This window comes from Ammospiza caudacuta, chromosome 9, assembly GCF_027887145.1.
Source record: "Ammospiza caudacuta isolate bAmmCau1 chromosome 9, bAmmCau1.pri, whole genome shotgun sequence".
Taxonomy (NCBI): Eukaryota; Metazoa; Chordata; class Aves; order Passeriformes; family Passerellidae; genus Ammospiza; species Ammospiza caudacuta.
This window is the reverse complement of record NC_080601.1, coordinates 34,399,095-34,424,656: the sequence shown is the minus strand read 5'-3', so window position 1 is coordinate 34,424,656 and position 25,562 is coordinate 34,399,095. Positions and strand designations below refer to the sequence as shown.

The window sequence follows — 25,562 nt, the reverse complement described above, 5'->3', positions numbered from 1 at the left end:
AGAAATGACTAAAATTGCTCTAATATACTGTTCCACTATCTGATCAGTCAGGGAAATGTAAGTCACTAAATAAAATTTCTTCACTAAAGTTTAAAGGGATGGGATTTTTTTCTTATTTTCAGCAAGGAGCTTTTTACAATAAAGCATTTGGTCTCATTTTGAATTGTGATTGCTGCTGTATCCCAGCATCAGCCACACAGGGAAGGCCTGCTTGAGTTCAATTGGCATAATTTTGAATAGAAAGCAGATTTTACCATGTGCCACTCAGCAGGAGCAGATACTTAATTTTTCTTATTGGGAGAGTAATTTCTTTGTTAAAGTGTGCCAGAGCCCAATCTGCTTTTATTTTCCATTAAATTACTTTAAATTTATTCTGCTTATATTTAAATTGTGTTTAAAGGGAATAGTTTCCTGAATTCCCATGATGTTGCCTCCAGACCAGCAGCAACTGAAAGGTGGCTGAGTTCTGACTTTCAGATTTGTTATAATGGTGACACAAGTTCCTATTTGCCATCTCTAAAAGCTTAACTGTGTACTTGAGATTATTTTACTTAACATCTCAGTAAAAGGTTTCTTTTACAGATGGAGTTTAAGTTACATACATTAAGTACTTTTACAGAAGGTTATTTTTGTTATTAAAGCTTTGATTTTGAGGGGAGTCAGTGGAAGAACAGGTAATCATTGTAGAAATTTGGAATGTTATTTTTCATTGCAAGGAGTAAAAGTGGAGGAAGGGCACAAATGCTGAACAAGAACAGAGTTTAGCTGAGGCAGGAAGTGAAACCAAGGTACAGTAGCTTTAGTCTCTCAAAGAAATCAGATGTGGGGCCAGCAGCACTGCAAGCCAGGAGATGAACTCACCCACAGTATCAGGCTTTGGGAGCGTTTGAAATCAGTGCGTATCAGTGAGTATGGACCAGCTCTAAAGTGCTTTTGGCACAGAGCTGTGAGGGCTCAGCTTGGCCTCAGTCCATCCCAGGGCACAAACTGGGAGTCAGTCTAGAGCTGCAGTAAATAGAAACTTTCCAATTGAAGAAGTTAAAATACCTTTACACTTGTGTCACCTCCAGAAGCTAAACTTGCAGATTTTTTCCTTGGTGAACTCTCAGCAAGGAGGATGTAACAGAAGAGGCAGAAGGGCTGGTGGTAAAACCAGCCAACCCATTGGGATATCAGGGAGGTGTTGGCCACACATCAAAAACCTGATGGATTTCAAAGAGGGAGAGAAAGCCATAAAGTGTTTTTGACTTGGTGTTTATCTAAAGCAATTGCCAACAATAATTAGTGGGGAGCACAATCTTAGCAAGTGCTACTCAGATTTTCTTCCTTCAAACCATGTTTTCCCAGTTAAGTCTTAAGAAACACATTGTGCTTTCATGTCAGGAATCAAAACACAGATAAAAGTAATGAAGTCATTCCAAACTTGGTAAAGCAGCCTTCATTAAGTTTCACATACTAAATTCAGGCAATCAGCAGGAAAAGAGTTTACAGACCATTTCTGTGGATGAACAGGGGCAGGTTCTTCAGAGTGTCTTGCACAGAAAAGAGTTTCATGGCCTCCTTTAAAACATAAAAGCAGAAAGAAGGTCCAAAAGGAAGTCTTTGCATAGTTCATGTTGCAAAATACTGACATTCCAGTAAGCATCTCTGTTATTACTGGAGATGCTTAAACTGATTCTCAAACTGATGTTTTAATTCTAGGTTGACTCTTCTTGGTGACTTTTTGAACCTAAAGTTCAGAAAAGTCCAAGATTTCTTTTCCTATTATTTTGTAATAATTTTACTAATTTATCCTGCAGTGGCCTTTAGGTGTGTGGCATGTTCTCTGAGTTTCTTTAAAGAGTTTTCTAGCACTGTAGTGCAAAATTTTCTGACACACAGCAGCTATATAGTATTGTTCAGCAGTAGGAGTATCAATGGGATTCATGAAAATAAGGAAGCCTAACTTGTCCAGTGACACTCTTATGTGTATGATTCTGCATAAATTAAGGCACAAGGGGTCTGTATGTGAAGGAAATAAAAATATTTAACTTTGGTGTGTGTATCTTTGAAGAGGAATTGTGTTGTACCCACCCAGGGAGTTCTTGCACTGCTTACCCTGTTGATCCACAGAGCTCAGGGATCAGACTTAGGTGAGGACATGTAACCCCTAAAATGTAACTCACAACCAGTATAACTGAGGGAAAAGCAGACTGGGGCTGGAGGGCAGGGAGCTTCACCTGGGAATGTGGTTTATTGCCTGATGCTTACCCAAGGAAGCAGCCTGAGGTTTCCTGCTGGTTACAGTACCTTTGTCCCAGCTGGTGTGGTGGGTTTTGCAGGGCGTTCTGTAATGACGAGTCTCCCCTGGTCAGTTCTGTTTGAGATTTTCCCAGATGGAGTTTGACTTTGGCTCCAGGAGCACTAAATGAATGTGAATTTTTAAATACAGCAGTAGAGGTGTTTTCAGAAGTGCCATCCATCACCATGAGAAATGTGTGATGCAGGATTTGCCTCTCCACACCCTGCAGCCACAGTTCCTTTGCAGGCTGGGTCTGGTGCCAGCCACGATCCAAGAACTCTCTGCAGCTCAGCTCAGCTTCCATCTATCTGCAGATGACTTCTCTTCCTTCATGCAGCTCTCATTAGGCATATTGAAGTTAGGGGCATAAATTAAGGTGCTGTAAATAACATTTTTTGTGTTCTGGTTGCCTCTGCAGTCGATGAAGGTCGCCTGAAGGAGCTGGGCAGGGTGAGGGTGCTGCACAAGAGAACCGTGATGCCTTACAGCGTGTACAAGAAGAGGAGGAAGGGGCCCAGTGATGAGGCCAGTGTCCAGCAATATGCCAGCCTGGTGGGACAGACCTGCTCAGAGAGAATGCTGCTGTTCAGGAGCTGAAGCCCCACGAGATGGCATTTCAATGGCTCCACATTTCATTGCACTGCCCCTGGGTGATGTGTACCATAGTCGTGTGCTGGTGTGCCCACTCAGACAGGCTGAAACACAGGTATATAGCCAGGCTTGTGTCAATACATGGTGCTGTGTGTAAAGGCCAGCTCCAGTAAATCTTACAGCAAGGCTTTAGCAATAGAAGTTTAGAAAAACACGCTTGCAGTATATTTTAATTAAGTAGTTCTAGCCTTTCTATGCATTATGAATAATTCTAAGTATCTAAGCAAAATGAAAAACAGGTGTCTTTTTTTTGTTTTTTTGTAGAGATGAAGGTTGACTAAATCTAGATCAAGAATCATTAAGTTACAGATGTTTTCAAATAGCACCTTGGGTATCTGTTGTTAAAAATTGCTGTGAAATTTGTGCTCACATTTGTATGCTCCTAAAATCTTGCAAGAGGACTGAAATGTGCTATTACTTCCCAGCATGATGCCATTTTATTTCAGCAGTATGTTTAAAAAACAGGAAGGAATTATTTTCACTGCACATTCTTCATTTGTTTAAAGCAGTAAGTCAGTGTCAGAGGTCCCAGTGAGTGTAGGAGTTCGTGGCAGGGGATGCAGTGCTTTGGAAAACTTTTCCCTTCAGAGAAGAAGCAGAACAGTTGCACTATAAATATACCAAAGATATGCAGCCAAGTGGCACAGTGGTTTTTGGTATAAGCCTTATCCTTTGTCTAACAAGAGTGGGTATTTCAATGCACGTGGCTGATGTGAAATAGAGCTTGGGAGGGTTATCCTGCAGCTCTCAGTGCACATTTCAGAACTATGCTAACAAAAACAAGACATAAGGTACCACTGCTGGGTTTTGTTGCAGGTGCTTTTTTTTTTCTGTAGAATTGTACAGGAATTAAATACCATATTCCAGCTTTTTTACTGACTGTTTTGTTTCTGGTGCAGCAGCTCATGGGTTAACACTTTTAATAACATTTTAGTAAATACTTCTGTTGGAAACACAGGAAGTTGTGATCCTTTATGAAAGCACTTTATTATCTCATATATGAGCGTTGTCTGTGTCCCCATTAAGTCATATAAGTTGGAGGAATTTGGGGAAATAACACTGTTGTATAATTCAGTAATGTATTACAACATTGTAACATTACCAATGCATTTGTGCTTCTTATCTTCTTGGATAACAGGGGCTGGTATTTACCTTGAATCCACTTGGAGTTTCCTGTTAGCCTTTGAACAAAGATTCTTATTCAAGGATGTATGGGTGGTTTTCTCCCAGAAAGGAAACAAATTCAGTTTTACCCTGTGAGGGTTACATCTCCTGTCATTCATGGATTCATTGATTTAATTTTAAACACTTGGCCACTATTATTAATCATTAATTTTTATGTGGAGCAGATGTAAGAACTGGGGAATCAAGTGCAATGCAGGTTTAACTTTGTTTTTCATATCTGTTTGATATGAAATTAGTGTATATTGCAATATTATTGATAGTCCAGCTTCAATAGCAACTTTAAAAAGTCATTTTCTGTTTTATTAATTGGGCTGTGCAGTATTGATCTGCTTCCAGAATGGTCATTCACGTCAGCATCAAATCTGGTGTGTGTTTATCTGTGGCCTGGTACTGAGAGGTTTCTTTGCACTGTTTCTTCTGCTTTGTCCATGCCTTACCTCAGCCTCCTGCCATGGGGAGAAGCACTGAATAATCCTCATGAAGATCATTATGAATAATTCCTTTCTGTGGAGAAAATGCTTTTACCACTCTGTTAAACAGTGTAACACTTTCTGCCTACACAGTGTGCTGGAAAGCGGTGATGCCCATATGGCTTGCAACCAAAATAAATGAGGAAACCTTTTTATGTGATACAAAACCAGTTAACAGGCACTGAGGAGTTTCACTATGAATTGCAAAATCTTAAAGGTTATCAAAGCCATTTAATGATGGGCTCCTGGAGAAGTTAAAGTTTCTGTTCAGTTTCAAGGGAGCAGACTTAGTGTCCCCACTGAGGGTTCCATCTCTTTGTGCCCATATTTGTCACTGATATGCCTTGGATTAGACTTTTATCTGATGCTGTTTCTCTCGGGGAGCTTGTAAGGACTGGAGTTAAAGGAAAGGGAGAGAAGTATCAACCTAAAACCCGAGCACAGCTTGAGGTTGTCCTTGGTGTGGGCACTGGGGGTAAATGAGCATTTCCTGTGAGTCTGAAATGGTGCTTTCACCTTCTGACCCCCCTGGCACTGCAGCCCCACGGCACACTGGGCTCCTGCTCTACTCAAATATGGATTTATATTAAAAAGCAAAACCAGGCAGCGCCGAGATTAACTCCAAACTGAGTTCATCTCCTGTGGTTTGCTGAGATCTGACTCACTTTAGTGCTATTTTAGAAGGAAGCTGGGGCAGTATTTTTGAGGACTGATGCCTCTATCCCTGTTTTTGGAAGGGAGACAGAGGCTGAGGATGAAATTCTGTAAATTTTGCCTGTGACTTCAGTGGAGCTGAAAATTCACCACTATTACAATATTATTTAATATATTGTAATTGACAATTACTGAATTTAGAGATATTTAACTTAGCACAGAATATTTTATAAAAGTTTTTTTTTGTCTGTAGCTGGTTTGTGAGAGTCCATCTCCAATGTAAGGTTGCCTTGTTCTGTCATCTGTTGATAAACAAGCATAAAATGGTGATAAGAAAATGCAGAATTGTGACCAGTGCTAAAAAATGGCATTTTTTGTTTTAGTTGGAAAGAAATGGGAAGCTTACACATGTCCAGTATCAACACTTGTCAGTAAATTCAAAACCTGCATGTTGAGTTTGTAATTGCTTTTTAGCAGGCCTGTTTGACTTGCAAGTGTAGAAAATAAAGTTATTTCCAGTCTCTGTGAATTATTATAAGAAATAATAGCTCTGAATGTGATTTCTGCATTAGTTTGTAGGAATTTCATTATCCTGGAGATTGACCAAGTGTCCAGTGAACAGCAAAATCAAAGAATCCATCAAAGGGTTGCAGCCTTTAGAAGAGGGAACTTGCAAGTTTAAAATCATGTCCAAAACACATGACCTGTTTTGGAATGAAGTTTCAGTTCCAGCCAGCCAGATTAATGAAGGGATTGCATGAAATATAATTGATGCTTCTTTTCTGAGTAGAATAAAATAAAATAAAATAGACTTTTCACAAATGGAGGCTAGAGAGGACCAGCTATTTATTTGAGTTCAGCTTGGTTGAACAAAAACCTGTCCCTGAATTATGGAGTCAAACCAGCAACACAGAAATTTGGGTTGTGTGCATAAAGATAACTAAACATTAACATTAATATTACAAACATTGCATCATTTGTGACTGCATGAGGCAGAATTCCAGCTAATTCTGGATTCCTGAAGGAGGCTTTTCTCACAGCCCAGCACCAGCCTGGCTTGAAATGTTGGTGGGACTTTTTCTGTTCCGTCGCTCCTGTGGGCTCCACATCCATCAATCTTTTCCAGATTCTGTGGATTTCTTTGCCAGGGGATCACTCTGAAGCTCCAGCCTGATCAGCCAATGTTTTTGAGTTCCTTCTCATCCTGGTTCTCCCAGATAATCCCCCAGACATGATTTTGTGCTGTCCTGATCAGACTCTCCACCCAAGCCTTAATGTCTCTCTGCATATGGAAGGGTGGATGGAGGCAATTTTCAGGGCAGAAATCTTCACTTTTCAGGGAATCACCAACATTTCCCAAAGCATTTTGTAGCCACATCTTCTACCAATATATTTATAGAGCTGCACCTTCAGTCACAGTGAGTGTAAAATGCTGAATTACCTTTGCATTTTCCAAATTATTTCAGTTTTTTTAAGTTAGTCACAGTGATGGATGGCAAGAGCAGATGTACAATAGTAACTCATCCTAAATGTAGCTAATTGTGGTCAGTGGATTTCTAAAAGTCTTCTAGAAATTAATCTACTATATACATTTTGTAGTACAGGTAAAGTTCATCTCAAAGTGAGAGCTTTGTTTTCTAACAGCATTAAAATAAGAATGGAAATTAATTAAATTAACATGTAAGCCTGAGTTCAGCATATATTAATGCTCTCTGTACTAATACAGAACAATCTGAACTCTGAAAATGCCCTTGCTGCTGATCTCAGACAAGTAGCAGCTCAGAAGCTTTCTGGCTGGATTCTTTCTGGTTATGTTTTACTGTTTTGATGTTTATTCATTTCCTTATTAGAACTATTCCCATCAGATTTCTGTACTTCCCATCAGTTATTTCCACTTCACTTTTGACACATAATACATGTGTCTGCCAAAAGCCCTGCTGAGAGATTGCTATCAGGACAAAAGAAAGTGTTGGAAAGTCTGTTAAGCAGTGAGAAGAGAGCAGGGTCCACAGGGACAGTCAGTCTGCAACCTTTGTGCTGCAGAAAAAGCAGGATTTATTTATAATTTAGTCCGCTGCAGGCTTAAATAAATGTGTCAGATTTCATTCATTTCCCTTTGTCTGTGACATCTGATTGTCATTGTCCAGGAAGAATCAATGGTGCATTGTGGAACAGGAAAATAAATGAATAAATGCACTGCATTTGTGGCAGCAAGCTTGAGTTAAGGGATGAAATCACATGAATTTGGTTGGAGTTCTCACTCCATGTCTGCACAGGAGCAGGGAATGGGGGCTGGATGGGGCTTTCAAGAAGTGTTTGTTGCTTGAGTTAAGGGATGAAATCACATGAATTTTTTTTGCGTTATCACTCCATGTCTGCACATGGAGGAGCAAGGAATGGGGGCTGGATGGGGCTTAGAAGTGTTTGTTGCTTGAGTTAAGGGATGAAATCTCATGAATTTTGTTGGAGTTCTCATTCCATGTCTGCACAGGAGCAGGGAATGGGGGTGGATGGGACTTGCAGGAAATGTTTGTTGCTTCTCCCCTGTCTGCTGCAGGCTGGAGCTCGGCAAGGACACATCCACCACCCCGAGAGGATCCCTCACTGTGAGCATTCATCTCTCACACAGCTCCTGGGACTGATTCTGTGCAGCACATACTGAAATATTGCAGGTTTTAACATCCTCTGTCTAATTTTCATCCTTAGGTTGCAGTGACCCTGCTCTGGTTGGTGCTGTCCTTGCAGAGCCACCCCTGAGGTTCCTCTTTGCAGCAGCACCAAACCTTCCTGGTGACGGTGCCAGCTCACCCTGCTGTGTTTTCTCTAAGCTAACAAATCCCAATTGCCTTTCCAAAATTTGTGGTTTCAAGATAATTTATTGACCTTTCTTAAATATTGTCCCACTGATCCACTTTTTTGTCTAGTGCCAGCTGCTCCAGTAATTGAAACAATAATTACTTCAGTGTTTTACATTGGCAAATAAATGTTGAAGTTTTTCAAAATTACAATCACTATTCTGACTGATTTTTTCTGTTTAACACAGATCCCTCTTTGCTGTTTATTTACCACACTTCAGTAAAATATGGTGGAGATACAGCCCTCACTGTCCCAGCAAACAGAATTTTTCTCTCCTTAGCTGCTCTGAACCTGCAACCACCAGATGGCATTTCCAGCCTGTGCAGGTCATTGCAGCATGAAAGTTACTTCTTGTCTGAGTATCCAAATTTTCTGAGTCTCTCCTATTAACATCTCACTCTGAGTTCAGTTTTTTACTCTGCTTTTAATTGGGGTCTATCAGGAAAAAAATAAAAAATTGTCAGGTGGGGTTTATGAAGTTCAGCGCTGTTTTAGTTAAATGAAGCATAAAAATATTAAAAATTGGGATTAAAATCTGTTTCAAGACAACTAATCTCTATTTTTTAATGCTGAATTTGTTAGATATGTTCTACTACCAGTAAATTACTGAAAGCAAGATCCATAGGACAATTACAGAGGGGTCAGTTGCAGATTTACCTGTCCCCAAATGCTTTTGGTGCTGTTTATTTCCATGTTCCACCCAAACCACGTGCAGCTGGAGCACTCACAATGTCTAATGTGCATTATTTTTGTGCTCCATCCATGTTCCTCTTTCATTCTTAACCTTATTTTGATAGCAGGATTTCCTTCTCACCTCTGCAGGGAGTTCAATGATGTCAAAATAAGGTTTCTAATAGTGAAATCAGAGCTCAGGAGACTGCAACACCTGATTGCATGAAGGGCACTGCAATCCATTTGTTTTGTGACTAAATTTGTCTGTTGCTCAAGGTGAAAGCAAAGACACATCAGCTGAAAAAGCAAGGTTCCCAATTTTAAATTAATTATTATTTTTCATCCAAATACATTATTGTAGCACCCAGAAACCTGGAGGAGGCCTGGCTGCAGCAGCTGCTCTGTGTGTCCTCAAATTGAGATTGTCCTCATCCCTGACAATTTTGCAGTCCATAAAATCCCAGATGTGCTGAGCATTCTCCTTCCTGAGCTGGCTGTGCTAAAGGGAATGTAAAACTGCTTTTCCTGGGCAGGGACATCTGCCATGAGACCAGGCTGCTCAATCCAGCCTGGCCTTGGATCATTCCTGAGACCCCTCACCTCAAATCAGCCCAGGTGATCCCCTCAAACCTCCTGTGTCCAGGAAGTTTTCATCCTGTGTTCATCCAGCTTAATGGGATGGAGATATTCCAGGAATCCAGTGCAGTATTGGGGCTTCTGCATCTTCTTTTGGTCAGATTTTAATACATTAAATCTATATTTTTCTTTGGTTGCCTTGTATTGTAAAATAAAAATAGTTAGTGTTTACACTGTGGAGGAAAAGCAGAACAATTAAATAGAAAAATTAGAACAATAGAACAATTAAATAGAAAGATGAGATTTGCTAAAATTAAAAATGGACATTCCTGAAAAGACAGAACTCTCTTTAGAAAACCAAATCAGTCCAAAGGAGTTGTCAAAATACACCTCCCAGATGCAGAGAGGAATGCACTTTGTGTGCCTGAAGATTCTGATGCTTTTAAGCAGCTGCTTCTCCATCCACACTCCCTTTGTGTTTCCTCTTTGCTGTTGTGCCCTCAGTTTTTCTTGTGCACATCTCCCGGTTCTTCAGAGCCCTTAGGAAGGCAGACACTGCTCAGTGCCAGGAGCTCAGGAGCACGTTCAGCCCGGTGCTGTGTGCTGCTCCTTGCCTTGCAGAGTGACCTGGCAGAGCAGGAGCACGGTGACATTTACAGGGGATAATCTATTGATTGTGGGACAAAACACGGGCAAGCAGCAGGAGGGCTGTGATTGTTTGATTGAGCCCCACGAGCAGCGCTCTGTACATGGATCCAAAAATGCCTCGGAGCTGCAGCTTCTCAATGTCATGGCTCTCCCCATGGGTGCCTTGGTTTGTAATTTGCTGGTTCTTCAAAGTGTTTTGAACTTTCCAACATCACTGAGCCCCTCTCCCTGAGTGTCACCCTGTGCCAGGTAAGAGATTAAAATCCAGGCTGCTGAGTGGGAGTGGTTTCCTCCCCTTCTGTATTTGTTGAGGCCTTTAGAAGTGACTCCACTTTTCCCAAAAGTGAGGTCAGGGAAGCCAAATTCACCCAGATCTGGCCTTCACCATGCTCCTCATGAATGGGCTCCACTGAGCATGTTCATTTTTTATTACTCTGCATCAAGCAGAAGTGACATTGTGGCTTTAAAAGCCAGCAGTTCATCCTCATTGGAAGCCCTGCAGTCACTGGTGATGTGTAGAAATAGCTGGATATTTAATAAAAAGTTCAATTCTGACATTAATAGTTGGATATTTAATAAGAAGTTTGACATAAGACGAAAGCGGTTCCCCAGTTCCTCTTCCAGCCAACATCTGGGATTCTTCCCAAACCTCTCTGTACCAATGTTCATTATTGTATTTTATAGTAAGTAAAATCAGGTTTACAATCTCCTGAACCTTCTGGTGGTACTAAAAATACAGCTAATAATTGTCTATACATCTTGTTTTTACTGGAAATAAAAATCCTCTGGATCGAGACACAGCCACATCCTATAGCCAAGCTGTAAACACTTGTCCTCCAAAAAAAAGTTGAAATAGAGTGGAACATAAATTTATAAGCTCAATATAAGTTTGTCTTAATTGTGTTACCTCTGACATCACAGGCTTGGTAAAATAACCACATCTCTCATGATTTCACCCTTTTCTGAGGGTTTTCACCTGTGGCTTTGTCCCTTTTCCTGCTGCACACCTGCCCTGCTCCCTTTGGTGTGTCAGGATCCATGCTTGGCACGCTGCTCAGCAATTCCACCTATGGAAATGTGTGTGGAGAGATGATATCTGGCCTTTAGATACATTACCTGAGATTTCACAACGCTCTCACCGAGTTAATCCTCCTGTTTTTCAAGGATTGTAGAGGTAAGGAGGGCCATAAATTACCTGCAGTATTGTTTTTGTTGAATTGAGCTAAGAAAAATGGAGAGCTTTTTATGTGCCAACCATTTGTTTAGCTCTCTGCAGTTCTGTGCAAGTTTTGGGTGAGGAGGTTTTTCACAGTTAAGTGTGGTTGTGCTTGAAACAGAAAATGGTAAAATCTGAAGCTGTTAGGGTTACAAACCTTCACCAAGTTTCTGATGATTCTGATGTTTGTAGCTTGGAATATTTTGCACACATGTTCCGACTTTGCATCCACAACATTTCTTAAAGGAACAAGTCTGCAGCAGACACGAGAGCTACCATCAGGAAACTTGTTTGACAGTTTAAACAGGCAGCATCTGTGTTTCCTACATTTCATAGTACACAAAGAAGAGGCAGGATTGCCCATGGCTCAATTAATTCAAGATGCTGTCACATGGTGGAACTCTGCTTTGGAGATGTTAAAAAAAATCTAATTGAAAAAAGGGATTTTGCCCTTATATTTGGCTGAGTTTCATCAATATCACCTCCTCAGTGGAATAATCCTGAAAGCAGTTGGCTTGAATTTGGAGAATTAAGATAAATTGGTGGCCATCAGGGCTGTCCTCCTGTGCTTCCAGCTACATCTCTGTTAGAAGTGAATTTGGGATTTTCAAATTTCAAACAATTATGGGGCCACTTAAGTGTCTTTTTAAAAGCACTGAAACTGCCACCATCATCAAGAAAAGGAGCAGTTGCCTTGCAGGGCTTGGGCTCAGCAGAACACATAAACAGATGCTTAAGGCAAAGCCCACAAGGAATGTTTTGATGAGGTGGACTCCAGGAGAGCCAGGACACCACAGTGAGGTCCAGCCTTGCAGCAGAGGACGTAAAACATCTCAACAATTTGGTTATAATTAAAAGGACTGTGTTCTGGCACCTGCTTCCAGATTTTTGTTTCTACAAAGGACTAATATAAAATAAAAATAATATAAAATTTTCTCTTCTGTGACAGAGTGCCTCCAAGTGCCTGGAAGTTGGCTGGGTGGGAGAAGTGGGAGCGCTTTCCCAGAAGCTGCAATCGCGGCTCAGGTTGCGATAGCGGCGTTGAATGATACCTGAGCCTGTGATTTCATCTCTTGGCTGCACTGGGGCTCTGTGCAGGGCAGGAGATTATTCCAGGTGTTGTGTCTGAGCCCCTGGCTCTTGCCTCTGGTGGCACGAGGTGCTTCTGCCTGCAGGAGCAGGTTCCACACACATGAGCTGTGCCATGGCCAGAGCTGCTGCCATGGCTGGTGAATTGTTGGGATCTCCAGCTGGTCAGAGTGACCCCGAGAAAAGTTGGAAAGTCTCTTTTCCCAGCCTGGCACTTTGAAAAAAAGAGTCAGAGCTCTTCATTTCTCAGTCTCAAGGTTGTTTATGGTTCCTTATCTATAAAATTTTTTCTCCTGTCCAGCTGAGGTCCACTCAGCAGGACAGTTCCAGGCACTCTGCCTGCCCCCAGGGCAGTGTTATGTCTTTATACTAAAAACTACCTGTACAATATTTACAATAACTTTCCAATACCTATCACCTATGTTAGACAGTGAGCTTCTACTCTAAACCAATCTAAAAGTGCCAACATCACAGCAGAAGATGGAGGCCAAGAAGAAGAAGGAGAAAGGCTGGATGTGCCCAGATTCCTCCATCTTGTTCCCTAAATCCCCATTCTAAAAACCCCAAAATCTACTTTTTCACCTTGTGATAAATTCAGTATCATTCTACTTAATTTGTCATGGCTTGCAGATCTTCATGTAAGGTTGGTAACTTGCTCCATGGGTCATAATCAAAACCACAGGCAATTCTGAGCTCTGTGCCAGGGTATCTGAGACCCCTGGCAGGGTGTCCTGGGTCCTGACAGTGAATTAGCCCACAAATAAAACCAGTTTTGGGTGTCAGTGTCTGTACTCAGAAATCCTTTCCCACACATCTTCCTGGCTTTTTGAACATGCAGCGAAAATCATGCACACTTACTTGAAAATTTATGTGCTGACCTGAGTATTATCTCTGGGGAGGACTCCTTGGGTCAGTCAAAGTGAATTAAAACCAAACGCGTCTGTTTTCCATGTTTACTCTTTCCATAAACACGGCACATATGCAGTGTGCAGCTGCTATCCTGGAAGGTTTCCTTCCCCCTGTTGGGGGGATCTGTGCTTTAAGAGCAAATTCTGTTGGTAGTGCTCTAGAAGGAAGAAGTGATGCCGGCTCACTTCACAAATCATTTATCAAACTGGAGGAATTTCAAGGAAGGTAAGATGAAGCTGGGGCTAAGACAGTCAGTGCACAGAGCATTTCAGTAAATAAAATAACAGGAATCAATGCCTTTCCCCTCTGCTTAGATCAACTCCGGACAAAACAAGATTGAAAGGTACAGAACATTTCCTTGGGGGAGGATTACCATTTATTTTTATTGATTAGGGCTCTCAGGCTGTGACCTCCAGCACTCCTTGCAGTTCCTTCTCCCTTTGGTCCCTCCCCACTGCTGGTGCTTGCTCTGATGGAGCAGCTTGTGTTCCCCTTTGCCAGTGAGGGCTCCCCAGAGCTGCTGTGATTCTCCATTTTGCTGTGTTCAGGCCAAGCCTGACACCAGGAATGTGCTGAGCCACTTCATCCCTTGGATGCACCATTCCTCCTCCTGAAAAACAGGGGATGATATTCAATCAGCCCCGCCAGGAAATCTGACATCCTCAGGCAAGGACATGGAGGGGCTGGAGGGTGTCCAGGGAAGGGAATGGAGCTGGGAAGGGCCTGGAGAATCCCTGAGGGAGCTGGGAAGGGCCTGGAGAATCCCTGAGGGAGCTGGGAAGGGCATGGAGAATCCCTGAGGGAGCTGGGAAGGGCATGGAGAATCCCTGAGGGAGCTGGGAAGGAGCTGGAGAATCCCTGAGGAGCTGGGAAGGGGCTGGAGAATCCCTGAGGGAGCTGGGAAGGGCATGGAGAATCCCTGAGGGAGCTGGGAAGGGCCTGGAGAATCCCTGAGGGAGCTGGGAAGGGCCTGGAGAATCCCTGAGGAGCTGGGAAGGGGCTGGAGAATCCCTGAGGAGCTGGGAAGGGCATGGAGAATCCCTGAGGGAGCTGGGAAGGGCCTGGAGAATCCCTGAGGAGCTGGGAAGGGGCTGGAGAATCCCTGAGGAGCTGGGAAGGGCATGGAGAATCCCTGAGGGAGCTGGGAAGGGCATGGAGAATCCCTGAGGGAGCTGGGAAGGGCATGGAGAATCCCTGAGGGAGCTGGGAAGGAGCTGGAGAATCCCTGAGGAGCTGGGAAGGGGCTGGAGAATCCCTGAGGGAGCTGGGAAGGGCATGGAGAATCCCTGAGGAGCTGGGCAGGAGCTGGAGAATCCCTGAGGGAGCTGGGAAGGAGCTGGTGAATCCCTGAGGAGCTGGGAAGGGGCTGGAGAATCCCTGAGGAGCTGGGAAGGGGCTGGAAAATCCCTGAGGGAGCTGGGCAGGGGCTGGAGAATCCCTGAGGAGCTGGGCAGGGGCTCAGCCTGGGGAAAAGGGGGATCAGGGGCCCTTGTGGCTCTGCACAGCTCCTGCCAGGAGGAGAACAGGGACAGGAGCAGAGGGAACTGAGGGAACTGAGGCCTCAGGCTGTGCTGGGGAGGTTTCAATTGGATATTTGGAAAAAACTCTTCACAGAAAGGGCTGTTCAGCCCTGGCACAGCTGCCCAGGGTGGTGGTGGAGTCCCCATCCCTGGAGGGATTTAAAAACCATGTGGATGCAGCACCTGGGGACATAGACACTGGTGGAGTTGGCAGTGCTGGGTTGATGGGTGGACTTGATGATCTCAGAGAGCTTTTCCAGCCTTAGTGATTCTGTGATTCCATGAAGGCATTGTAAGTGCAAAGAACTACTGTGGGTGCTGCAGGGTGGGGTAAAGCCCAAGCTTTTTTTGCTCTACCAAGAAAATGACAGATAAGGTGAAGCTTGAGGAGAAATTGCAAGAGAATTTTTATGAATGAAAAACACAGTTGAGTGGGAATGTTTGGATAACAGGGAGCTGGACCTGCTCATCTCTGAAAGTCTTCCCTTCCCACCTCAATTATTCTGCAGTTCTGAGATTCCAAGATGGACTCATCCTGCCCCATCCCACGGCTGGCACGTGATGGGAACCACCAACCTGGGGGAAGAGCAGGCACTGAAACCCTTTCCTGCTTGAATAGCTTTGCAGAATGTCAACCAATTTCCCCAGCAGCCAGGACTTTTGGGATTCATTCTACATCCTTTTATTGCTGTTGCCATAGTGAAAGACACTAATTCACCTTTGTGGGAAACTTAATAAAAATCAGTCCATGGATCATTAGAAATGCTTGTGGTGAATTTTAGAGACGGGCTTTTCACAATCTGTTAATCCACTGGCTGAAGAGTTGGTTATCCCATTCTCTTGTGTGGGATCTTTACAGGGCACAGAGTGGCTGTGCTGGCTTTGACTGCAGTTGTCTGGAAATGGGCAAAAAAGGTTCACAGCTACTGTGTGGTTTAATTTAAATGCCAGAATTACCTTGGGGGTGACTGTTTGCTCTCCAGAGAATGGAGCTGCCTGGGAAACCCCTGCAAAGTACTGAGCACACTAAACTGGGCTGGCATTCATCAGAAATTGTCATTTAGGGGCTAAATGAGAGGGGCTGTTCCACAGACACTGAGGATGTGTTTGGGCTGTTGGGTGAGTTAACAGGGGGGCAGATTTGTGCAGAACCTGATCTCAATTGGCACCCTGGGCCAGTCTACCTGAGTGACAAAATATAAAATACACTCAGCTAAAATACAAAATACACTCAGCTACCCTGCATGAACTGCTTCTGGTTTGAAGGTATGTGGATGCTGATTATAAACCCTTGCTTTTCAGAATTCTCTAAAAAGACGGAAGACAACGGGCAAAAACAAACCCCTGTGAGCACTGGGATATTTACTCAGTAGGTTTTTTTTCTGGTGTTTCATTTCACAGCAGACATTTCTGCAGTCACAAATGAACATTTCTCCCATCCAAACTCATGCAGCAACTCCGCCATCCTCAGCCAGACTTGGATCCCTGCTCAGGGGCTCTTCCTGCCCCCCCAAACCCCAAACCCCAAACCCCAAACCACATCGGGGCATCCCCCTGGCATGGGGAACTGCTTTTGGTTTGGAGGTGTGAGGGTGCTGATTATAAACCCTTGCTTTTCAGTGTTCTCTAAAAAGGCAGAAGGAAGACAACAGGCAGAAACAAACCACTGTGAGCACTGGGATATTTACTCAGTAGGTTTTTTTTCTGGTGTTTCATTTCACAGCAGACATTTCTGCAGTCACAAGTGAACATTTCTCTCACCCCAAGTCGCTCAGAGGCTCTGCCATCCTCAGCCAGACTTGGATCCCTGCTCAGGGTCTCTTCCTGCCCCCAAAAACCCCAAACCATGGCAGGGCATCCCCCTGGCATGGGGAACTGCTTTTGGTTTGGAGGTGTGAGGGTGCTGATTATAAACCCTTGCTTTTCAGTGTTCTCTAAAAAGGCAGAAGGAAGACAACAGGCAGAAACAAACCCCTGTGAGCACTGGGATATTTACTCAGTAGGTTTTTTTTCTGGTGTTTCGTTTCACAGCAGACATTTCTGCAGTCACAAGTGAACATTTCTTCCATCCAAACTCACTCAGAGTCTCCGCCATCCTCAGCCAGACTCGGATCCCTGCTCAGGGTCTCTTCCTGCCCCCCCAAACCCCAAACCATGGCAGGGCATCCCCCTGGCACGGGCTGGCTGAGCTGTGGCCAGTCCCCAGCCCTCAGTGGGGATCCCTGCATTGTGCTGGGGCTGGATTGTGCTCTCAATGGGATTAGCCTGGGGAAGGGGTGAAAGGCTGTGGGAAAACCTGCGTGTGTCGCGTTTCCCCGTCGGGCTGCCGCAGCTGAGCGTCGCCACCCGGCCCACAATGGGGTTAAAAAAGTTAAGGGAGGCTGTTGTGGTAGCTGGATTTTTGAATTATGTATTCATGGATCTGCATAATAGCCTTTCAGATGGGGTATTGTTGTTTAAAAGCACAATCTGGGGATTGTGGAAGGGGAGATGGGGATGGAGAAGCACAGAGGGTGGAAAATGTGGAAAACTTAAGACTTAATCAAAGGAGAGTGATAAATTGTATGAAATGAGATTTTCTCCCCTGCTTGCACTGTGCCTGCAAAACAGGACAAGTTTTCACTTGGAAATTCTGACTTCTCTCCCAGCCTGATCATATTTGTGTTTTCTCTCTTGGCTGGGCTCTGGGAGCCCTGAGAGGGAATGCAGCAGAGCTGTAAATGCAGATCCCTCCTCTGCTCATCCCTGCTCACACAGATACTTCTGGATTTTCCTGTCTGTAGCACAGATGAGAGGAGCAATGGGAGCTTCCCTGGTTTGTTCAATGCCAGGCTGCAGCCATCAGAGGAGATGGAGAGGTGTTTGGAAAGGGATGAAGGTGGGAGAGCCCCAGTTCAAGCTCCCAATGCAGCCTCAGTGACACAATCACCTTTTATCCACAGCTGGAAGAGGAGGGCAGTGATGGGCAGGAGCATGAGAAGAACCCTCTTTCCTGCCTCCTTAATGGACGCAACACAACACTGGGCTCCAAACACATTTTCTTGTGAGCAAAAAAGATTTTTTCTATTATTCCCCCCAGAGATTATCTAGGATATACAACAGAAAAAATTCTGTTGTATAAAATTTCTCCCCCAAGGAGTCCATTCCAAAATGCAAGAGCCTCTGATCATGCTGCAGTGGGCCCTCCTCAAAGCCTTCAAGAGCCTTGTTCAGCGTGCCAAACGTGCTCCTTGATGGGGAGAACACATCCCCTTTATTCCACAGCGCTGCAGAAGTGAAGAATTCCCTTTCTGCTCCAAGTGGATGTGCAATCTGCAGGAATGTGCCCAAATAAACTCGCTGATTTGGCAGGGCCAGCAGTAAATTCATTAGTAAAACATACATTACAATGTCCCCAATCAGCTCGGTGTGGCCTGTGCTGCTGAACAAACGTGCACATTGTCAGCTGTGACAGCCTCTGGAATGTGGCCCAAAGCTGCAGGGCCTTCAAGCACAGGGATTTTCCATAGCATCTATTTTTAGTAATTATATAGAGACTGCTTGGAGTAATACCTGGACTCCTCTTGATGTTCAGTGTATTTATTCTCCCTGTGAGGTCGGCAGGAATGAGCACAAGCCAGTTTAGCTGTGCTGTGGCTCTTTTCTGCTGAATGGCTGCAAACTGGGGAGGTTTATGCCTCTTAGGGGAGGCCCAGCCACAAACACAACAAGCTCGAGGCCTTTTTAATGCATTAGGTGCAATTAGAGGTATTTCCAGAAATGTCAGGTGGCCACCTGCTATTGGTAGAGTGTGGACAATATGTTTTTCTCACTTCTTGTGTTTTTCTTGACATTTTGTATGTAAAACACCACTGTTATGTAGATGTAAACACAGTCCATTTTACATGACAACGCTGTTTTCATTGCCCAGAACTTATGAGCCAAGGAGGAGATGCACTTGATTTAACTGAGTTTTAAAGGGACTTCTTTAACTGAATTTTAAAGGGACTTCTTTCAATCCAATTCTTGGAAGTGGATTGAAAGTGACTATTTTTAATTTTTTTAGTTATTTATTCTCTCCTGGAGAGCTGGCTGTGCTGGGCAGTTTTCTCAGTGGGCCTTTCTCCCATGGGGCAGCTCCACTCCCTGTGGAGCCACAGCTCACTCTGTGTCTTCTAACTCTGGGTTTTTCTCTCCTGCCCCTCATGCCATGAGCTAGAGCTCATTAACCCTGGCAGTAGCACATCATCCACTTCTTTTCCCTTTGCCCTTGTGAGATAGAAAGAAATTTTACTTTCCTTTTCTCCTCTTTATTTCTCTCCTGGTGAGCCGTGAAGTCAGACTCAGTTCTTGCTCCCACTGCTTGCACAAGTGTTTTTACTCAGGAAACTCCAGTTCCTTGGCAGTCTGAGTCCACGTGGCTGAGTCCAAACTTGTTTTCTTCAGGAGATGCAATAGTGGGAGCCTTTGCCATCCCTGTGTGTCTGTGATGCCCCAGATGTGGGACAGATGTGACAGGGAAGTCCCACACTCACAGACCATGCAGGCTGGCTCACAGGGAGCCAGGGCTCCAGCACACAATCCAATTCCCCTGGGTCAGCAGGGATTTGGGAACAAGCTCACCTCTGCTGCTGGAACGGTGCAATTCATCCCAGCCTGGTCTGCACTGAGGTGTTTCAGCAAATCTTATTGTTTGCCTTTGGTGTGGGATAGAAGTGTGTGAGGAATGAGCTGCAGCACCTCAGCTGCTGGGGAGGGGGTTATGGTGCACTGGGGTCCAGAGGGATGTCCTGCTCCATCAATCCACAGGGATGTCCTGCTCCATCATTCCAGAGGGATGTCCTGCTCCATCATTCCAGAGGGATGTCCTGCTCCATCAATCCACAGGGATCTCCTGCTCCATCATTCCAAAGGGATGTCCTGCTCCATCATTCCAGAGGGATGTCCTGCTCCATCAATCCACAGGGATCTCCTGCTTCATCAGCCCTGTGGGATGTCCTGCTCCATCAGCCCCATGTGATATCCTGCTCCATCATTCCACAGAGATCTCCTGCTCCATCATTCCAGAGGGATGTCCTGCTCCATCAGTCCACAGAGATGTCTTCCTCCATCAGCACTATGGTATGTCCTGCTCCATCTTTCCAGGGGGATGTCCTGCTCCATCAATCCAGTGGGATGTCCTCTTCCATCAATCCAGAGAGATCTCCTGCTCCATCAATCTATAGGAATGTCCTGCTCCATCAGTTCTGTGAGGTGTCCTCCTCCATCAGCGCTGTAGGATGTCTTGCTCCATGAATCCACAGGGATGTCCTGCTCCATCAACCCAGTGGGATCTCCTGCTCCATCAATCCAGTGGGATCTCCTGCTCCATCAATCCAGAGAGATCTCCTGCTCCATCAGCCCCATGGGATGTCCTGCTCCATCAGTCCAGGGGGATCTCCTGCTCCATCATTCCAGGGGGATCTCCTGTTCCATCATTCCACAGGGATGTCCTGCTCCATCCAGTGTGACCAGGAGCAGCACCTGAGGATTTTGCCCACTCTGTGACCACTGTGGCCAACTCAGCCATGGGAAATGCTTCACCCCCCTCAAGGGCAGGCACTCTGCTTCACCTGAGGCTTGTGAGCCCCTCTGGGGGGGCAGGCTCAGCTGTAGCCCTCAGGTGATGCTGTGAGTCAATAAATACCACACCTGTATCCAGGTAAAGCAGCCTGAACCATGCCCAGGGGAATCCTCACTGCTGATTCCCACTGGAGGTGTCAATGACAGATTCTGAAGCATTGTGACCTTCAAAGACTGGTTTAAATGATTCTCCTTCATTTTCCTTCCTATTTTCCTCCTAATCCCCTGGAGTTCCAAATCAGCGTGGACAAAGAGTTCCAGCTTTTCTGAAAACCCTTTGGATTTACTGCCGTGAGATGATTAACATCCTTGAGGTAATTTTAAATCAAATGAAGGAAACCACAGCATCAAACTGCAGCATTTCCAAGTAATTTCGGTAATGGAATATCATGTCTAGATGTCTGTGACATGTTTGATTTCTTTTAGGCTGGATTTCTAATTTTATTGAACCAGAGCATGAAGCTTTGCAGTCAGAGGCTTGAGATGTTCACTTTTGGAAAAGTATGAACGCCTCCTTGGCAATACTTGAGAGGAAAAATTTAGGTAGGTTGTAGGGCATAGGCCAACAAGCCTGTCACTTTGGATATAGAAAATGAGGTCATAAGGAATTATTTTCCTGCTGTTTTTAAACAGGTTGATGGATAACATGTTATGCAGAATAGCAGGTTGGTTTTGTAATCTGTAAATTTCCTGTTTGTTGACCATTGGACTACTTGTAAATGATTTAAGGGAAGGAAGGAAATATGAAATGGGAATAATAGGTTACCAAATACTGGAATTGCAGTGATTTTTCTAGACACTGTTCTCATGGACAATGTGCTTTATTTGAATGTCATGGTACATACATGAAATTATTGAATGTTACATTTCTGGGTGTGCAATAGCATATGAATCAAGTAGTCTGATTGCATTGATTTTAATTTAGGTTGTGCTGATCCTGAATGACAGTCCTAACATAAATTTTGCTTTGGAAAGTAGCACTTGGTACTGTGCTTTTGACTTAAAAAACCTGGGTAGCATTGGAAAAGCAATGCTTCAAAGAAAGTGGTCCTTTTCCCAACAGTTTAAAGAATTTACTGTAGCAAAATGCAACATGGGATTTTGTTCAAATTCATAGGTCAGGAAGCAGGAATATGTTGTCTTTGTGAAGCAAAGTTTTTTCACACATTCCTTCATGGCCCTGGGTTTGGTATATAAGGAGTGGAGAGGCTTCTTAAAACGCTGCCTTAAAATGGAATGTTGAGAGTTAATGTATAAACCCACTGGGATCTAGATAAGACTCTGGGGATCTTCAGTAATGGAGAAAATGAAGTGGACAGCAAAAGTAAACACTTGTTCCTATAAGAGTGCTAATGTACCTTTAAAGGCCCAAATGCTGCAATCCTTATAGAATTGAACAAATACTTTTTTTTTTTTCCTTTTCCTTGCTAAGTGAATTGGCTCTTTCTATACAAGCAGCTTTGCTTGGTGTTGACTTAAAGCCACCTCAGGGGTTTGGCAGCTGTGACTGTCCCCTTGGAGCAGCTCTGGGCTCTGATGAACACCCAAAGAGCAGCTCTGGGTTTGGATGGACGTTCAGAGAGCAGCCCTGGGCTCTGATGGACACTTAGAGACCACCTTGTGGAGACTGGCTAACAATCCTCTGCATTTCCCTACCCATATTCCTTGCTCTATTTCTCCCCTATTTCCCTCCCATTCCTTTAATGTGGAAGTTGGCCTTACATCTTCCTTAATTCTGTAAACCTCTGTGGTATTTAAGAAAGCATCAGGATTTGCTAACACTCCCCTAATCCTTTGTATTACAGCTTTTGAAGGTGGGAAGAATCCCAGGTAGTTTGTTTTCTTCTTGGACGTGTTAATAAGACTGGATGTAAAAAAAAAAGTGAATTTTAGAGCGAACGTGTTCTTTCAGTTAATTGAGCACATTGTTTCAGGGTATGTTCTTAACTGCAGCTTTAAAAGTAAGCCAAAACCTGTCAGAATGGTGATTGAATAATGAGTGCAAAGGAATCAGGGAGCTGCTGGATAGAAATAACAGTTTAATCAGCCCTGATGGCAAGGCAGAGCTGTTCTGCCCCAAATTCCAGCTGGGGCTTCTCCTGTTGGGAGAGTAGCTAAGAATTGGAAAAGTACAAGGCTGCAGCTAATTCTAAGTCTTGCACCTGCAAGATGGCGTGTCTTTGGGCTTAGCTGTAGTATGATAACAAATAGTGAAAGAGACATGAGAAAAGAGAGATGTGACCCCTAAGGAATGGGGAAGAGCTGATGTTGTAGTGTGGCCAATGGACGGTGTAAATTACAGAATATTAGTGGGTTTATTACTTGCTGTATAAGTGTCTGATGGTCTCTTCAATAAACGGAACTTGCTGAACACTCATGTTGAGGGTCTGAGCCTTCCCTGCACCGAGTCCAGTGGCCAGCTGTGACATTCTGCCCTGGTGCAGCCCCGTCCCGAGTCCCCTCAGACCCAGCATTTGCAATGTGCAGCAGCAGCAGCACACTGAGGTTTTCCTCATGACCTGTTGTGCATCCTCCCGCCATGGACTCCTGAGCCGCGCAAAGGGCTGGGGCTGTGCCCTCTGCGTTTCACACAATGGCAATGGCACCGCGCCCCCTGCAAGGGACACCCGTGCCTCCTTCTCTCCGCTATTCATGGGGGTTTCATTGCCAGCACATCAAAAGAGGGATATCCCCAATTACCGTCCCCATCCTGCCTGTCTCGGGATGCGTGCCAAGGGAGGAGAATGGAAGTGTCCAAATGCAGGCCAGGGGAGACGGGGAAAAAGGAAACTGGCACAGACAAGCAGATGTTAAAGCTCCTTTCTTAAAAATCTTTCCTTTTTTTCCCCTTTTCCTTCTTTTCCCCTTTTCCTTTTTTCCTTTTCTTGTGTTTCCTTTTTTACTTTTTTTTCCTATTTTTTTACTTTTTTTTAACTTTGTTTTCCATTGGGTTTTCCCTTTTTTCCCCCTATTTTCCCCCCTTTTTCCCCCCTTTTCCCCCCTTTTTCCCCCCTTTTTCCCCCCTTTTTCCCCCCTTTTTCCCCCCTTTTTCCCCCTTTTTCCCCCTTTTTCCCCCTTTTTCCCCCTTTTTCCCCCTTTTTTCCCCTTTTTTTCCCCTTTTTTTCCCCTTTTTCCCCCCTTTTTTCCCCCCCTTTTTTCCCCCCCTTTTTTCCCCCCCTTTTTTCCCCCCCTTTTTTCCCCCCCTTTTTTCCCCCCCTTTTTTCCTCCCCTTTTTTCCCCCCCTTTTTTCCCCCCCTTTTTTCCCCCCCTTTTTTTCCCCCCCTTTTTTCCCCCCCTTTTTTTCCCCCCCTTTTTTCCCCCCCCTTTTTTCCCCCCCCTTTTTTCCCCCCCCTTTTTTCCCCCCCCTTTTTTCCCCCCCCTTTTTTCTCCCCCCTTTTTTCTCCCCCCTTTTTTTTCCCCCCTTTTTTTTCCCCCCTTTTTTTTCCCCCCTTTTTTTTCCCCCCTTTTTTTTCCCCCCTTTTTTTTCCCCCCTTTTTTTCCCCCCTTTTTTTTCCCCCCTTTTTTTCCCCCCCTTTTTTTTCCCCCCCCTTTTTTTTCCCCCCTTTTTTTTCCCCCCTTTTTTTTCCCCCCTTTTTTTTCCCCCCTTTTTTTTCCCCCCCTTTTTTTTCCCCCCCTTTTTTTTTCCCCCCTTTTTTTCCCCCCTTTTTTTCCCCCCTTTTTTTCCCCCCCTTTTTTTCCCCCTTTTTTTTTTCCCCTTTTTTTCACCCTTTTTTTTCCCCCCTTTTTTTCTCCTTTTTTTCCCCTTTCCTTTCCTCTGCACCTGTCTGCAGAATCTTTCCTGTCCTGGAGCACAGTGTTTTTCAGGAGCAGGAAAGGCAGATACACTGTCTCTGACACAGAGTTTGTGCCCTTCCATCTCTAGAAAAATGGGTAATGTTTAAGGTCCTTTCCACACAAACATTTTTATGATGCTCTGCACAGCACTGCAACTTTAGTGGTGCTTTTTGCAAGGTGCTAGATGCCCATTCCCTAAAAACACTGCTTCCCTCCAGCTCCTGCAGAATCTGCTCTTTGCCAGCAATAAAGAATTACTTGATGATCAAAGCAAATCAAAACCATGTTAAAAACTGGGATTTTTGGGGGAAAAAAACTTTTGTGAAAACCTGCTGTAGCATTGTTGAATACAATCTTACAGACAAATAAATAAACTTGTTTTGTTTCATCAAAAGGCAGAAATGCTCGCCACCCTGAAAATTCAAACTCTCAAAATTCTATGTTGTTTCTTCCTCTTCACCCCCTTCTCTGTCTGTATTTCTTTTGTACTTGTTTTGCACACCTAATAGAACATGAAGCTCTGTTTTGTTTGTTTCTGGTATGGTTTTTCTATTAAAGAAAAAAAAGGATGATTGCATTCCTATAGCATGGGAAGCTCCCAAGCTGTTTGCAAAGACTTTTCCCTTCCAGCTTTGCTGCAATGGAGATCTCAGACAGAAATGCTGATTTAAAAAGTTTGTCATCTCATGGAGGAGTCAGGAAACTTTTTAGGCTGATTATAGAGATATGTCTTCAAAGGAAGTTAGGAATTCAGAGAAGCCTTCACTGGGGCTGCACATCAAGGTGAAGAATGCATTTGAATTAGTAAATGATGAGGAAATTATTCAAACTCCCTGGAGGTTGCCTAGATAGGACAGTCTGGAGAAAAAAAATGGCAGTGACTTGAAACCTTTCCAGAGAGACTTCCAGACATGAAAATTGACTTCTGCTCACATCCTGCATCCAAACCCTGCCCAGGATGCCTTGGAAATGCTTTGCCTGAAGGATGCCACCAACTCCCCAGGGAGCTGGCAAAGAGCAGAGATAGCTGAGTAGATCCAAAAAGTGATAACTTGCACCATGCTATGGCTGGGGCTCCCAAAAATTTTAGGTCAGTAAGCCTCAGTTTTGACTCTGTCTCTTCTTTGATTTTATGATTCTTAGCCTTGCTGTGCCACAACAGTCTCTCTGAGCAACAGTTCCTGAGTTTCTTTTAGGTGTGTGGGTTTAAAAACAAGTCTGTGAACAAGTTGCATCTTCAGGCTGCAATCCTGGAAATCCTTAATCATGTTAAATGCATGAATGGTGTCCTCCAGGGAAATGCTGCTGTTTCTGTGCTGCAGGCACAAAGATATCCAGTTTTAGGGCTCCTGGTGATTCTCTTGTACACATACGCAATTTCAAGTGGCTGTCTGTAAACTGCAAGATTAAAGGTGAAGAAAATGGGGAGAGACAGAAGT

The 25,562-nt window shown here is 44.2% G+C and overlaps 1 protein-coding gene across 6 annotated transcripts in view; it reads left to right on the top strand.

Annotated features, from left to right (window-relative positions):
- The window catches only part of ATE1 (arginyltransferase 1), a 67,712-nt gene extending 61,939 nt beyond the window's left edge, over nucleotides 1-5,773 (top strand). For all 6 annotated transcript variants that reach the window (XM_058810486.1, XM_058810483.1, XM_058810485.1 and 3 more), the window contains one exon: nucleotides 2,700-5,773. In XM_058810486.1, the coding sequence (XP_058666469.1) occupies nucleotides 2,700-2,878 (179 nt within the window). In that variant the 3' untranslated portion in view covers nucleotides 2,879-5,773. The remainder of the gene's footprint in view (nucleotides 1-2,699) is intronic.
- Nucleotides 5,774-25,562: the final 19,789 nt, after the last annotated feature.